We start from the raw sequence: 17,278 nt of genomic DNA, 5'->3' as shown, positions 1-17,278 counted from the left end.
ATGAGTAGTGTATTTATTTTTAATTTTTGATTTATTTTTTAATTGTTAACTTATATAAATGTGTTTTTTTAATTAATAAAATATGATTTGCTGACGTGTGTACAAGTGTTTTTCCACTTGTGATTTGCCACCTAAGTACTTTTTTGGACACCTCATAAAAAAATACGACACATCAGCTTTTTTGGAAGCTAAAATGGGATAAGGATCAAAAGTGTAAAAAAAAAATGGTAGTGTATATGAACTGCTTTGTTCGATTTTAAAAGGATATGATCAATTTTGTGAGTTGGTTATAATGCGAAAATCAAAAAGATAATTAATATTTTTTTTTAACTACCAGTAAATGGTAGTAACAAACAAGGACATGATTTGCAAGGTAACTGGTGATCCGACACTATCCAACTGTAGTAGACAGTAGACGCAAACTACTAAAGGAAGAACTAAATCATAAATTTTATCTCAAGTCCAATCTAATGTCCCATCTGATCAATAATATATATAAGTAAGATAAGTACATGTACCTTGTAAGAACAAAGTACCGAAAAATAAGGGGTAAAGGTTTCACAGTCTCACGTTCATGAATCATGACAAAAACAAAACGAACAAATTTTGCTTGGATTGCACCACTGTCTCCTTGTCTTGACATGCTACATCTCTAGCAACGTAGGTCGTATGTAACTAGAAACTAGAACTAGAATTATAACTATTGGTTGGCTGTTCTTTTAACTGAAACGAGTATACAGTAGTAGACTAGTAGTTTACTATTCAATCATAGGTAGTTTTTTTTAAATATTATGTCATGTCATGAATTTCTATAAGTTCTTTTTTCTATGAGAAAAATACTCAATCCAATCATTGTTATACACAAATTTATTGAATAATTGATTATTTGACAAATATTTTAAAGTAATTTTAATGTAAAAATTTCTCAATTTCTTAATTTTTTTACATGACTTTCAAAAATAGACCGATTCAGAAAGATTAATAATATCATTTGAGAAGAGCAAAGAAATCACGTCACCAACCTAGATGATCAACATCGTGTTCATGGCATGCACACTAAGATATAAAGCTTCTTCTTATATATTTGGCGTACTTTATATTAGTATTTGAAAAATGCTAACAAAAACACTTAATGTATTGTTTAAACAATTAAAAGTTTGATCTACATACTAATATTTGTATTGATATATTAGTTAAAAAATATGATTAAAATAAATTATGTGAATAATACATATTGTAAAAATACGATATGTATTTTAAAAAGGATAGAATTATTTGTGTTCCAATAGTTTTTTGTTTTGTTTTTGAAGCAAGAATTTTTGTTATTTGACTGGTTGGTTGTAACCAAAATCATACTCATTCATTGATTAGTCATACTCATACCCTTGTGACCTTTGGAACACGAGCGAGACACATATTGCTTTGCCTTACCATAAAGGGGTTTACTTTTTTCAACACTTCCCCACACACACAACCTTTTTCTTTCGAGTAATATACATAGACACCATTTATTCCCATACATCCTTGTACATCCCATGCATTAGGAAGAGAGAAGAGGAGAGAGAAGAGAAAGTGTGCTTGTGCGGGGTCCACGTGACTACGTGTCAGATTTTTGTGTGGGTGTCAAATGATGTATTGCCACCTAAGGGTGTCTATGTATCTTTACTCTTTTCTTTCTGACTCTCTTTTCATTGGTGCCTTTGATCAAGATATCAAGACCTCACTAACCAAATAAACATCACCAAAAACCCACGTTCATTATTGTTCCTCAAAAAGGAAAGTTAAATCCACAAAGTACATTTCACACACTACTCTTCCTCCTAACCCACCACCATAATTCATCCACAAATAAATATAGAAACCACCCATTTGTTCACCAGTTTCTTCTCCATGTAGGATCTAAAAGAGGAAGGAAACAATCCATTTCATTATATTATAAATTCTTAACAAAACTAAAATTAGCTAAATGCCTGCATGACTGCATCATTTCATCATCCACTAACACTTCTCTTTCTTTTGTCTCTTCTTTTTTAGGTTAGTTTTCTTTCTCACTTTCTATTATACGCTGGTTCATTCTGTGTGTTATTATCATTCATTCATATACATAGCAAAAAATAAAGGTGTTAAATTAACTATCTTTCTGTTATTATTATTTTATCCAAAAGAGGATAAATTAAGGTAAAGAAGGGATATGGCTCGTGAGAAGATTCAAATAAAGAAGATTGAAAACTCAACGGCGAGACAAGTGACTTTTTCAAAGAGAAGAAGAGGATTAATCAAAAAGGCTGAAGAACTTTCAGTTTTGTGTGATGCTGATGTTGCTCTCATCATTTTCTCTTCTACTGGGAAACTCTTTGAATACTCCAACTTAAGGTCTTTCTTTCTCTCATGAATGCCTGAAAGTTAGAGTTAGAACACTGTGTTTTTTGGTACTTTTAATTTTTATATTCTTAAAGTTTATGTGTGCATCAATGGAAGCAGACTATAAAAGATGAAAGGAAGTCTATAAATACATTTTCAAATATTGACTAAATTCTCTTATGCTTATTCAAATTTCAAAGTGAAAACAAACACAAAAATTATGTAAAGTAGACAAACTCCTATTGGTGCATTTGTTTAGAACTTATTTTTTCAACTTTTATTTCTACCAACACTAATTAGGGTGTTTGGCTCCCAACTCCAATATCAATTCTTTGGACCACGACCACCTATGACATTAATACTCGATCTATGACTTAGTTAGTCACACCTAAAACTCTTTGTGAGTATAGTTGCTTTTTTTAATAACTAACAATAACCAAATCTTATCCCACCGTGGACTAAAGATCAAATTATGCCATAATGCTCGATCATAAATTCTATTTTGGACTACTCTTTGTTAGTATAAATTAACTGTTGTCATGTTAATTTGACATCGATCACGTGTTATGATTCTTTGTTATTTATTTGGTATAATTTGACTTTGATATTTATGTTATGATGAAGCATGAGGGAAATACTTGAAAGGCATCATTTGCACTCAAAGAACCTGGCAAAGCTGGAAGAACCGTCTCTCGAGTTGCAGGTTGGTTTTATTTGAACATCACTGTATGTTTTGTGAAAACATATTGAATTGAATCACGATTTTTTATGTGCCAAAATGAACAAATAAAACATTGATGATGGTCACTGCTAAAACAAAATCACAAGTTCATTATTGTTGAAACAGATTTTGATGCTTAAATTTAATCTGCAGCTAGTTGAAAACAGCAACTGTTCTAGATTGAGCATGGAAGTTTCTAAGAAGAGTCATCAACTAAGGCAGATGAGGGGAGAAGATCTTGAAGGTTTGAATGTGGAAGAATTACAACAATTGGAGAGGTCACTTGAAATTGGGTTGGGCCGTGTAATAGAAAACAAGGTCTTCAATTCTACCTACTAGTACTTTTTTTTTTTTTTTTTTTTTTTTTTTTTAAATTTATCTCATGATTATATATTTATCTAAAATATCGTTTTGTTTTTTCAGGGAGAGAAGATCATGATGGAGATCAATGATCTCCAAAGAAAGGTTAGAAATATTCAAAGATACTCAACATGTTATATTAATTGGACGACTAAAATTTAATTTGATAGAGTCGATAGAGGAGTTAGAAATGATAAAAAAGATTGATGTTATTACTTATATTCTCCACTTTGATTAAAATTCTTGTTTTACTTTTACTAAAAATTGTAAGGGTCCATCCTTGGAACATTTTTTAGAGGTCTGTATTAGACCAATTTATACATTAAATTGTGTTATTTTCAATATATATTCACAAAAGTTTAAAAATATAAATAACAAATGATGTATTTATTTTAGCTTGTTTCCTACAACCCTTACTTTCATCCCTAAAACAACCGACGTTTACTGAAACCTGCAGGGAAGGCAATTGATGGAAGAGAACGACCGACTAAAGCATCATGTATGATGTTCTTTCTCTTTTCTATTCTAAAATAAGTTTTCTTTTTTTTCTCACATAATTAATTAAGTCCAATATTTGCATGAAATTTTTACTGGTTTTAGAATAAACTTTTACATTAGCTAATAAATTACTTGTATATGATGGATCATAAGGTTGCGGGCATCATTAACGACAGAATGGTTGGAGGTGATGAATCTGAGAATGAGAATGTGGTTAATGAAGGTCAATCCTCAGAATCTGTCACCAACGTTTACAATTCCATTGGTCCTCCCCAAGATTATGAGAGTTCGGATACATCGCTCAAGTTGGGGTGAGTTCAATTTAATTACCACATTATTATTAGTTCACTTAATGCATTCTACATTCTGAATGTAGAATTTCTTTTTGAAGGATTGTGTAAGTAGAGTTGAAAGCTATATTTTGTTTACCGATCTTGTTTAATTTCCTAACGCTTTCATGTGCTATTTGCAGACTACCATATGCCGGCTGAAGGAATGTTTGTGTGCGAGGGATTAACCTTAGAGGCTTGAGATTAACAAGGATTATATGATTGGCTAAATTTCCCAAATGATTGCGATTTTAAGAGTAAATATGTACGTATAGTAATTGAGCAACATGACTTCATGGGGTACTCTATATTATCTCATTTCGAAATTGTTAACGTGAAATAGATTAATTTCCAGTTAGAGTTTTAATATATGAAGCACGAATACAAACGTAAACACCGGATACAACATAGACACTGATACGTCGACATCATTATTAATTTGAGAAAATCACATAATTAGTGTAATTATACGTTAACCTGAACTTAGAAGAATCTGAAAGTTATAGGAAGCTATAGTTAAGCACTAAGTTTTTATTAGGACTCTTGTCACAGCTAAATGGTCTAGGTCCTGAATTCGTTAGGAAAGGGTGAACACCTAACCTAGCAATTGTTGCGTGTTAAGTTCTGCGTAATTGTACCTCTAAGAGTGTGTCATTAAGACCAATTGGTTGCCAGGAAGTCACATAGAGATATAGCTTCGTGAATCACCTCACATAAGTTAAAAAGCTATAAACGGCTATAGCGATGTGAGTCACAATAGCTATACAAAGCTATAATTCTTTAAATCGCGGTAATGTTTAAACCACGCTTTCCATGTTGAGAATTTCTAGATCATTTTAACTATTTTCCCAAACTTAAACTTTTATACTTTAGTGTTGTGACAAATGATTTATTTTATTTTGTTGCAAACAAGTTTTCTACTGAAAAGTTATACGAAGTTATATCTCCACAGTCCTTAGTCCTTGTGGGATCAATATCTTTTTATATTATAACCTGGACAATGTATACTTGCACTAAGTCTTTCCATCTTAAAATACTCATAATGTTTTAGGAGACATCAGTTTAATTGGTTGAACTGGATAACAAATAAACGAATAAAATAACATAAAATATAAGGTACCTTTGATTTGCTAAACAATATCTATTAGATATAACAATCTTTTATGATATTGAATAATTCTTTCTCTAAAAGTATTTTGACCCAACAAAGGACACACTACCATCACCGTAAAAACTCACCCTCAACCATTTTACAAACGTGGCACACATTCGAAGACCATCTCATCACCGCCGTGGGTGGTCACCGGCTATGAAAGGTCAATAGCTTGATAATTGATTGCATTTGTATATTTATTTATCTATTTTCAAATTTTTATTATTATTTTGCTTTATGTTTATCAATCGGCTTATAACTGAATCCCCTCCTTTCCCAATTCCTAGCCATTGGATGAATCAAATGGTGGAAATATTAAAAGAGAAATAAATGAATTGAATGAGGCTTGAAAGAGAGTGGTTAGTTCACCGCCCCACTGTTGCAAGAAAACTTAACCCTATTCACTACTTTTCCTTCCTGCATCGTTTTCTCTTCGCGAGGTCTCACAAACACATGACGAATTTTTGAACAACAAACTTCGCAACTTCAACAGGTAATTGAATCTGATTCGTGCAATGCACCTCTCTCTCTCTCTCTCTCTCTCTCGGGAGCGCAAGATTTTGTCCTGCGTTTTGCTCAGAGGCTCGTTTCTATGTGAATTAGTATGGTCTTTTGTTGAAATCTACTTGAGTGAGAGAAATTTCGTAACTTCAACATAAACCCATAAATAAGCAATTCAAGAGAGAGAATATCAGAATTTCCTCTTCTTCCTCTCTTCTCTCTCGCCAGAATCAACTAAGAAACACAATCCTCTACCATTCTAAGATTGGAAAAGATCTAGGTTTGTGGAAATTATGAGAAATTGAGGAAAAACTTGAATAAAGAGCCAAAAGAGAACATTAGGAGCAGATGAAGGCAAATTTGTGTTATTTCTCTTAGATTGAGTAATTTATTTTATATGTATCTCATACGTGTCACTTTGAAGGTAGTGAGAACCATCATCATTATTAAAGAATTTTGATTCATAATATGCATATGAGATGTTTGTGAACTGTCTTATGTGAGTATTAGTGTTTAGATTAGATGATTTATTAGAGTTTATTAGTAATGATATTGTTACTTAATGTTACTTGTGTATTTGACATTGATAGTTCATGGATTTAAAGAAGTATATGGGTGATTAGTAATAAAAAGAACATATAAAGTTATACGATATGTGTATAGATAATTTAAGGACTTGTTTGGTACTGGATTAAGATGGTGATTGATGGAATGTCTATGAATTGTTATTGCAATAATGTGAAAGTTGATGTGTTGATTAGATGAATGCTAGGTAAATTCTACTTAGTATGAGAATAAACTTAAACTGGAAATGTTTAATTCCTGTAATGAAATAATGATGATGATAGCATAGTTGTATATGCATTATACTTAATTACTATTTGATTGTTATACTTTGATGCTACTTATGTATACTATATATATGTGCAGAGTAAGTAGAAGCATAGGCTATTTCCTAGTTAGTCAGACTTATGTATACTATATATATAACTAGTTATGGAAATGCTAAGTATGAATGATAATATATGATGAAAAAACAATTAAGTTAAAGGTATTCAAGATTACTAGATGTCTAATATGCATCTAGGTAGTACAAGAGTGAATGATAAAAATGATCATTCAATTGTGGGGTAGATAAGGTAATCTCAGAAAACAGTAAAGTAGATGGGGCACCACTTACCGTCTTTTAGCATACTTTACTGGTAGGTAACTATCTTGGCCTCTTGGGTATACCCACACTCGGGAGAAGTTACGAACACAATTACAAAATACAAATGAACGAATAAATCTTACGATCATAGAAAGATTTAATTTTATCTGAGTTTTAACTAATGATTTTCTAAGGACAAATTTATACTTCATCCCTCTTTGGGAACTCACTGAGATAGTAAATCTCATCACATGTTGTTGTTTCTTTTCAGGTATTAATTCATTGGAGGACTGAAGAGTACATAAGAGACTCGTTAGCCATCCAATGTGTTAGTCGGAGCTGGATCACAGTTTGAGTCTAGGGTTAGGGTCTTCATATTGTACTCTTCACTTTCAACGGTTTTGTAAAAAAAATTTTTTTTATTAAGTTTCATTTGAAGTGGAAGGAAGTTTGTTCAAGTATTTCAAGTATTTTTATGTTTTTACAAGATTTTTCCTTTAAGATATTCATAAAAGAATTATGTAGCTTAAAAATTTATTATCTTGTATAAGTTATTTTACAAGAATTTTTTATTTAAAGTTAGATGTCATATTCCGTCTCTATCTTTTTTGTAAATAATTTGCATTTGGCCTAAATCTGCAGAGTTATATGCTTATGAATGGCGGCTTTGCTGAAGCTTGGAAAGAAGGTAAGTTGACTTTTATAATAAGCACCAGCTCCTTTCATTTTAAATTGTGTAAAATACCATAATTATCCATGTTGCAGGGGGTTTTATTTTTCCTATAATAATTAGTGTATATAGCTCATTAAGTTTCTGATAATACACTTTTTATCATCTGAATGCAGAGAATATATATGAACTTCACCAGAGCTTTGGCTACAACATCATGTAGGCATGTGGTAGGGTCAAGTTTTGCATCTATATTTGCTTCACAATCTGTTTATGCATCAGCAAGATGCATGCCTGGTAATTGACGTCATTTATGCTTATAATGTTTCATTTCCAGCACTTGTTTATTGTATACTATTATACTTACACGTACTTCACATTACCTGATGCAGATTTCATCAATCACTCATGTATAGGTGGGGCTGGTTATAGTAGTGGGACTAAAGAATGTGGAATACGGTGAGATAGTACTCAAATTTCAAGTTTTAAAATGAACAATTGATAGCATTACAGTTTAGGTGGTTTAGGATGATAGCATCATTTGGCCTATGCATGGTGAGTAGGGCTAGGAGAAGTTAGTTTACTTTTAAAGATATGCATAAATTACAGAGGGATGGGGGCACTTTTAAGAGGCCGTAATTTATGTACTGCTTTGTGAGTTGATAGGTATACTACATCGGTGATAATATTCCTGATTGGTAGATTGGGTTGGGTTTATTTACATGCTAATAATACTGTAATGAATGGTCCTGAATTTTTCAAGCATATCTCGGCCGTAGACGAAAATGTCAACGCCAAAATTTGTGTGATTGCACATGGAAGAAAGAAGTGACATTAGTTGAAAATTTGGTGCTTATACGTAAAAAGATGGACAATTGTGAAAACAAAAAGCTAGATGTAATTAGTTTTGTTTTACGTTGGCAGGTGCTTCCATGCTAGCTCACAAGTCTGGTCAAGAAGTGATGCAGCGTATGGTTTGAAGCCCCCAAAGAGGGAGAAGTATGTGAGAAAAGGCAGTAGAAACCAGCCTCCTGTTGACGCTCCACACGTCCCTTGTAAAGTCACTGCAACCAAATCTAATCCCGATAAAACGATAGAAATATTTGAAGGCATGACCCTTGTTGAACTGGCAAAGCGTTCTGGAAAATCAGTATCTTCTTTGCAAGATATTCTCACAACTGTTGGCGAAAAAATTCAATCAGAGTTTGAGCCTCTCAGTATGGATATTTCTGAGCTTGTTGCAATGGTATATCCTTCTTAGTCATAGATGATGTTAAATCAGTGAATATAGGAAATCAGTATCGTCTTTTGATTCCATTACTTGTTTGCTAGCCTTTTCCCATTTGTAAATGACAGCTTGTTAGGGAAAAAAATATTTTGCTCATACTCTCTACTCATTGTCACATTCTGCTTCACTTGGAGCATATAGGATTCAAAGTTATCTTTAATAATTTTTTAGTTGCTTGAGATAAAGGCTGCTAGCAATGTTTTGATGGAAATCAATGGAGTTTGAGATATACTTTTCCTTAAATTGATAGTTGGCATTGGTAGATTTTGTGCATCTCCCCATTTGTTGTAAGGTTCAATATGCATAGGAAAGTAAAAGGAAAATAAGTAATCGATAGTACTAGGCCTAGAGTCTTGGTAGGTAGGTTTGGGGAAATATTTAGTTTCAATCCATCATTGTAGCATTACTTGGGTATTCTTACATCTATTTTTGTTTACCTTTCATGATGATTTTTTAGGTTCCTGTTTGTGGATATTTGTTTTCTTTCACTTAATTTGTTCATTTCTGTTGCAGGAAGTTGGTGTCAATGTTAAGAGGTTGCATTCAACTGAAGGTAAAGAAGTTTTACCCCGCCCTCCAGTTGTAACAGTGATGGGTCATGTTGATCATGGAAAAACTTCCCTTCTTGATGCCTTGCGTCAAACGTCAGTGGCAGCTAAGGAAGCTGGTGGCATTACTCAGCATCTAGGTGCCTTTGTGGTGGGCATGTCATCAGGAGCATCAATCACATTTCTCGACACTCCTGGTCACGCTGCATTTAGTGCCATGCGAGCAAGAGGTGCAGCAGTCACAGATATAGTAGTGCTAGTTGTTGCTGCAGATGACGGTGTAATGCCCCAAACACTTGAAGCTGTGTCTCATGCGAAATCAGCTAATGTACCAGTTGTAGTTGCAGTCAATAAATGTGATAAACCAGGTGCAAATCCTGAAAAAGTAAAACTACAGCTTGCTTCAGAGGGCTTGCTGTTAGAGGAGATGGGTGGGGATATTCAGGTTGTTGAAGTTTCCGCGCTTAAAAAGACTGGACTGGATAACCTAGAGGAAGCTTTACTCCTTCAGGCTGATATGATGGATCTTAAAGCACGATTTGATGGTCCTGCTCAAGCATATGTGGTTGAAGCAAGACTTGACAAAGGACGGGGTCCATTGGTGACTACTATAGTGAAGGCAGGGACTCTAGTTTGTGGACAGCATGTGGTTGTAGGCTCGCAGTGGGGAAAAATAAGGGCTATTAAAGATGCAGCAGGGAGGTTAACTCAACGAGCAACTCCGGCAATGCCTGTGGAGATTGAAGGGCTTCGAGGGCTGCCAATGGCCGGTGACGATGTCATTGCTGTTCATTCTGAGGAGCGGGCTAGAATGCTTAGTTCTGGTAGGAAAAAGAAATTTGAAGAGGACAGGCTTAGAGGTAAGATAGTGCATATCCCAACTACTTCAGATGATACTGAGGAGGTTCCAAAGAGGGTTGAAATGGCAGTAATTGTAAAAGGAGATGTTCAGGGAACTGTTCAAGCTGTTACAGATGCATTGACAACTTTAAATAGTCCTCAGGTATGCGATGGTTATTATAACTATAATGTGGTAAACTTTTATTTTTGCACAAAGAACAAGGACGTGGAAGGCCGTCCACAACAGATTTTGTATTAATTGGAAATCATTACATCCGTTACAAGTAATTATAAAACAGTAGGTTTTAAGCATAAGTGTTTGTGATATTTAACTAAGATCACATTAACAGCATGGATGTAAGAGCTTGACCTTTTTCCCTTTTTTTTCTGTTGAAGCCTTTGATCAAGTTATTATTAGCCTTAGATGTTCATTTTTTGCTGTTTTCTATCTCATAAATTCTGATAATATAAATGTGTCACAGTAACGTGGTTTGTGCTTTGTCCAAATGTTGAGATATAAATAAAAAATTCTGATAAGTTTAGTGTTGTTTTATTAATATTTTATGTGCTATTTGTTGCTATATAAAATAACTATTCTGTAATTTCATTGTTAGGTTTCTGTGAATGTTGTCCATGTTGGCGTGGGGCCTATTTCTCAATCCGACGTGGACCTAGCACAGGCTTGCGGTGCATGCATAGTTGGATTCAATGTCAAGAGTCCACCTATTTCTCTTACCCAAGCAGCAACTCGTGCTAGTATCAAGGTATTTTAAGCCTTTTCCCGTATTTAACTACGAGTAATCACTGATTTAGTCCCTAAGATTATAAGACGTCAACTTAATCTCTGAAATTAGCGAAGTTTCAGAATATTCCTAAATTTGAAAATTTTCAGTCATATTATTTTTATTAATAAAATTCAGGTACTGAATTGACGCCATACAATTTTAAAGATTAAATTTGTGATTTACTCATTTAGTTATTTAGTGATTGAAATTTTTTATTTCTTGGGTTCAAGTCCTGGAAGCAGCCTCTTGTGTAAAAAACAGGGTAAGGCTGCGTACAATACACCAATAATGGTGGGACCCCTTCCCGGACCCCGCATATGCGAGAGCTTTAGTGCACCGGGTTGCCCTTTATTTGATATCTGTTTGGTTTGGTTTGGTTTGTAGGTAATTATGCACCGTGTGATTTACCACGTATTGGAAGACGTAGCCAATCTGATAATAGAGAAGGCCCCAGGTACACCCGAGACTCAGGTGGCTGGGCAAGCAGAAGTGCTGAATATCTTCGAAGTGAAAGGGAGCAAATCTAAGGGACCTGATGTGAAAATAGCTGGTTGCAAAGTTGTTGAAGGTTTTGTGAACAGGTCAGCAACCATGAGGCTTCTAAGGAGTGGTGAAATGGTGTTTGAAGGACCTTGTTCGTCTCTTAAGAGGGAGAAGCAGGATGTGGATTCTGTGAAGAAAGGAAATGAGTGTGGACTAGTAATCAATAACTGTTGTGATTTCCAGATTGGTGATGTTATACAGTGCTTAGAACAAGTAGTTAGGAAGCCCAAGTTTATTAAGTCGGAGAGTGGTGCTGTTCGAATAGAGTGCTGATGAAAAGCTGGTACTTCTTTCAGCACACATTTTTGTGGTAAAATTATACCTGAGCTGCCAAAATAACTATTAAATACAGATGGATTGTTATAGTATTGAATTAATTTATTGAAGCCTTTAAGTAGTTTGTATACTAAGTTTTTTGATATGTGCATTGCACATATACTGACATGCGTTCATGAATTACATGTTAGACCGCAGCTCTAGCAAAGTATGGAACTGTGTTAATTATATACCATTTCAAAAGGAAGCTACTACCTTCTTATTAAGAAGTATTATGAGAGGAAAATAATTTGATCCTGGCAGTTTCTGGGTAGTTATTAGTTATTTAATTGCAGTTATTATAAGTAGTTACTTTGCAGTTTGTGTGTATTTTTTTGTTTGCTAGGAATAAATAAGAAAAGACAAGACATAGTCAGTCATCCTAGAATATTTGAGTGGGTTATTTGGAAAGGGAGAGGTCCAAGGCTCTCATCTTTGGCAGGAATCGTGCCTTTGCCTTTCTGTTATATGTAACATTACATCCCTGTTCAAGTTTGTAATTGTATATTCTATGATTGAAGACCTTTCTCCAGAGATTTTTCAATAATAAATAGTTATTCATTAATGTATGATATTGGTACCAGTTTCTATCAATTGGTATCAGATCATCAATCTTGAAATTGTGGTACATCATGCTTAAATGCATATTTAAGTGTTTGACGGTGTCAACAATGCCTACTGGTAGGTATTTTGCACCGATAAATATTTTGTTGCGAAGGGCATCGGAACAGAGAAGTTGGCACAAGTTGTGACTGCGATGCGTGGATGTGCTCGTCCTTGGTGGCACTAACATTATCCACATTCAGGTTGAATATCATTTGTAACTGCCTTTTTGTGGTGTTGTAAAATAGAGCATGGAGAAGTTTTGCTGCTAATGGGCGACAAACAAAGGTGGCAGAGGAGGCTAAGGATTCATCTTGAAGGAGAAAAAATGGTAAAAGAATCAGATCCTTATGTCGACATTAATTTCACTGTAGATTCTGATTCATTATCTTCCATTCTTCCAATATCATGTGCCTACTGTCAGATTTTGGTACCAAGCCTCACCTTGTATCACTCAATTTGGCATATCGTCCAACTTTGATTTTTGAATCTCAGAACCCCACTTCGTATTACAATATTGTCCAAGAACCAAACTCTTATGATGATGTTGATTCCATCGTTGATCCTGATTATGATCACTTCAAGGCAAGTATACTTCATACAATGAAAATGCACATGGAGTGGACCCAGTTTTTACAAAATGAGGAAGTAAGGATACGTACTTTTTTTTGAGCAAGTAAGGATATGTACTTATAACAACTGTTATTAATTATTTAATAGCAGCTGCAGTTACTACAGTTTGTGTGTATTTTCTGTCTGAACTATGAATAAATAAGGAAAGACAAGACATTGTTAGTCATCATAGAATATGTGTATGTCTGTTCTATGCAACATTTCATTGTTGTTCAAGTTATTAGTTATATATCTTATCTCTGATTGAAAACCTTTCTCTAAAGATTGTTCAACGATAAATAGTTGTTACTCAATAAAGTGTTATATTGTTACTAGTTTCTATCACCTTACAAGGATCTTGGTGTATATTTAATCAATGAAACTAAATTCAGAAAAACGATAATATGAAGATTTCAAAATTGAATTTTTAAGAAAATGTATAATAGCCCTTAAAAAAAATGTATAATAGGATATCCATATATACTTCAGGACTAAGTCATATGTATTTACTTTTTTTATTCGAGAACACTTCAATGAGATTTTGTCAAAAAAAAACTTGAATGAGATGATAATAGATATTTTTTAGCTTAACTAAAGGTCTTCGGTTTGAACCCTGGACATCCCATTTCTCCACAATTAAATTGTGTGAGTTCTAGCTACTAGGCTACTTGACAAAAAAAAAAGTCTTCGGTTCGAATCCAACCCTGAGAATGCAACAGTGTTAAACCATTTGAGGGACTGCTCTTTGTAGTTGTGCGCAAAGGATATTCGACTCACATAAAAACTATTTAGAATTTTTATCAAATGTAAATATGATTATTAAAAAAAAAAAAATCGAAAGCAAATCCAAATAATCCAACTATTGAATCACAAGATTTTTTTTTTGATGAAGAGGAAATTAAAAGACAAGAAAACCAAACTAGCCAATCCGCTGCCTAAATACCCAAGAGGTATCCGCAAGCATGATGATATCCAATTGAGGAGGAGGAGAAGTCCACATCTTCAAGGAGTCTGTATTAGTTGCACCAAATTTAGCCAACCAGTCAGCACATTCATTCCCTTCTCTCAAAGTATGACTAAATGAGACCACTCATGGAAGAGAAGAAAACTTCCTAATGAGAGAAAGCAAAGTTGCATGAGGATGAAAATCCTTTTGTTTAGTATCAACAATAAGATCCAAAGCTACCTGAGAGTGAGATTCCATGATGATGAGAGTGAGATTCCATGATGATAGACCTATAACCAATATCCCACGCCAACTGAAGACCCTTCCAAATAGCTGAAAGTTCAGCAAACAAATTAGTAGCTCTTCCACAAGATCCGGAAAAACAATGAATCCAAATCCCCCTATTGTTTCTCAAAAGACCTCCAAAATCTGCATTACCAAGATTACCAAAAGAAGATCCGTCCACATTGATTTTAATAAAGTATTCCGGTGGAGGATTCCAACGCACCTGATGTTTATTTGTTGGGCCACATTGAATCACAAGATTTAATTATGTGAAGAGAGTACATTCTTGAAATTTAAATAAAAATTTAAATAAATTATAGATTTATAGCTATATTACATTATGTATAATCAACATTTACTTAGATTGATTGGCGTCTTAAAAAAAAAACATTTACTTAGATTGTAAAAGCTAAATAATCAATTAGTTTTTAAATTATATAAAACTATTGCGTAATAACTTCAAACAAATCAATAGTTGAAGACTTGAAGTAATGAAAATAAAAAATTAATAAAAAAGTTGTTGAATGTTGATTGGTTTGAGTGGATTTTCCCTTTTAGGAGTAAGTGGATACCAGATTATTACTTATTTTTTATACGTATACTTTCTGCAAGAAATTAAAATACTTTTCTTTTTGTTACTATAAGACGGCTATAAACATGGACAGCTACTTGTGTTGTTGCCTTGTTGGGAGTGCCTGGCTTCTTGAATATATTTTATCTCTCTTATAAGATATGAGAATGTTATGTTTATAACTTTTTAGATGTTCGAAATCTAAAAATAAAAATAAAAATAAAAATTGATGTTCAAGACAGAATGTTATGTTTATACATACTATTTCATTTTCTATGTAGTAGTTGTTTATCTTTCTCATAGTCATTGATTTTTAAATGTTCAAATAACATTATATCCCTTCACCTTAGCTTCTCATCTAAGGTAAAGTTTTTCAAGTTTTGTTGATTATTTATTCATGTGTTGGATAACAAAGTTTCAAGTCTAGTTGTTGAAGGGTATCTATTTGAACGTGAATACCATTAAAACAATAATGGAAGCTTGTAAGAAGTTGGTCGTCTATCCCTGCCTCACATGTCTCCCATGCAAAACATGTCTAGCTCGTACCTCATCGAAAGGTCCAAGTAGCTTTAAGTTTTAATTTTATATAATATCTAATTAATTAAATAGGCTAAGAAATGTGTCATATTATGAGCCTTATCTACTATCACTTTCTTACTAAACAATGCAAGTTCAACATGTTTTGTGTTTTCTTTTTACTCTAACAAGACCTAATTAGAGCTTTTAAAAAGAAAACAAGACCTAATGATCATAGTTGATAGGAAAAACAACGAATACAAAAACAGATCAACCGTCTTTTTAATATCATGTTTTTGTTATCATTAAACTAACTTAATTAATTACGTACATTCTTCATTGTTTCTTCATTGTTTCTTTTGTCATGATTTGAGATTAGTTCATACTGGACTATAAGACATGCGCGTTGCATGGTTGCAAAATTTATTTTCATTTAACTATAAATCAATATAACCAATTAAGTATAAAGTTACTTTGATCAATTATGGATTGATACATAATTATTTAGTAGGGATGTTGTAATAATTATTTAGTTTGATCAATTATGGATTGACATAATTAAATGCTATATTTACCTTTTTTACAAATTGTTGTAAAATTATTAATAATATAAATTATAGTTAATTGTTATAAAACCATAATTATTGATGAATATTACAATTGGGATATTGTTTTTTGAATAAACCATGATGTGTTGAACTATTCCATTAAGTCAAACGAGCGGTCATTGCCCCATATGTTTAATTATTTAAACGTGGTAAAAACCTAGACAGCAATTAGAATAGTCATCCTCTCATAGTCTTTATGATATTTGTCTTTTAAATCCTAATCTTAAAGAATTAATTTTGCCAATTTGTCTCCTAAAAGTTTGATTTTATAAGCCTAACTATTAAGTTATATGCGCTAAGAACAAAATAATGTATACATAGTCATAGATATATTATTATGTTAGTAATAATTCAATGAAACTTTAGACCAATTGAGTTAAAAGTTGAGTCAAAGTTACAGTTGTAGTGGCAGAATGCATTAACAAAAAAAAAAAAAAGTAATGCATATGAAACTGTAGTACTCATACATAAACCCAAACTCAATTATTTCATGAAACTTTGAAGTGGTGCCAGTAAAATTGAACATTTTTGGAAGTTTATTGTTGACTCTTGAATAAGTACCCAATCATAAGACATTAATGAAATTATACACTCTAGTATTTTATTACAAGTATTTTTGACATTTTCATGCATATTAGGAAATATCGTTAATTTTGTATTGGAAATAGAAATTGAGATTGATTTTACAAAATTATTCTTGTATATGTATTTTTTTTGTGGTGGTCGGAGTTTGTACCCCAGACCTTGCATATATTATGCATTGTTCATATCGACTGAGTTAAGCTCACGAGAACGTATTGCAAAAGCATTATTACTTTCGATGCATGATTCTTTTTTTTTTAATTGGCCAATAAAATATATTTGGAAACTTTTTTTTTTGACAAGTATATTTGGAAACTTAATTACACCAAATTTGTTTTTATCAATTTTATTTGACAACATTTAAAATATTAAAAGATAAATCAAGTCATTTGACTGTATCCATATTTGTTTGACAATCAATAAAATACATGATATAATTGTCTCACATTATTATTTTGAAAATAAAAATAAAATAATTGTACATTTCATTAAA

General features: G+C 32.9%; 2 protein-coding genes across 4 annotated transcripts; both read left to right on the top strand.

The window, feature by feature from the left end:
* Window positions 1-1,696: 1,696 nt before the first annotated feature.
* On the top strand, window positions 1,697-4,623 carry LOC11409914 (MADS-box protein JOINTLESS). Its single transcript, XM_003613006.4, has 8 exons — window positions 1,697-2,034; window positions 2,166-2,373; window positions 2,986-3,064; window positions 3,236-3,400; window positions 3,506-3,547; window positions 3,900-3,941; window positions 4,094-4,251; window positions 4,413-4,623. The coding sequence occupies exons 2-8, from the start codon at window positions 2,192-2,194 to the stop codon at window positions 4,429-4,431; spliced, it is 687 nt and encodes a 228-aa protein (XP_003613054.1). The 5' UTR covers window positions 1,697-2,034; window positions 2,166-2,191; the 3' UTR covers window positions 4,432-4,623.
* Window positions 4,624-5,763: 1,140 nt separating this feature from the next.
* Window positions 5,764-12,631, top strand: LOC11410944 (translation initiation factor IF-2). 3 transcript variants are annotated; one of them, XM_024783787.2, is made up of 9 exons: window positions 5,764-5,915; window positions 7,345-7,435; window positions 7,716-7,761; window positions 7,920-8,040; window positions 8,136-8,202; window positions 8,668-8,989; window positions 9,545-10,582; window positions 11,034-11,183; window positions 11,589-12,631. In XM_024783787.2, exons 3-9 carry the CDS (start codon window positions 7,732-7,734, stop codon window positions 12,018-12,020), a joined length of 2,160 nt encoding a protein of 719 aa, XP_024639555.1. In that variant the 5' UTR covers window positions 5,764-5,915; window positions 7,345-7,435; window positions 7,716-7,731; the 3' UTR covers window positions 12,021-12,631. The 3 variants fall into 3 exon arrangements, with proteins under 3 accessions (XP_024639555.1, XP_039690838.1, XP_024639556.1); XM_039834904.1 differs by having other exon boundaries at window positions 7,345-7,471; XM_024783788.2 differs by lacking the exon at window positions 7,345-7,435 and having other exon boundaries at window positions 5,774-5,915.
* Window positions 12,632-17,278: the final 4,647 nt, after the last annotated feature.

Source organism: Medicago truncatula, chromosome 5 (genome assembly GCF_003473485.1).
Source record: "Medicago truncatula cultivar Jemalong A17 chromosome 5, MtrunA17r5.0-ANR, whole genome shotgun sequence".
NCBI lineage: Eukaryota > Viridiplantae > Streptophyta > Magnoliopsida > Fabales > Fabaceae > Medicago > Medicago truncatula.
The sequence above is the reverse complement of the archived record's forward strand: the minus strand, read 5'-3'. Positions and strand labels throughout refer to the sequence as shown.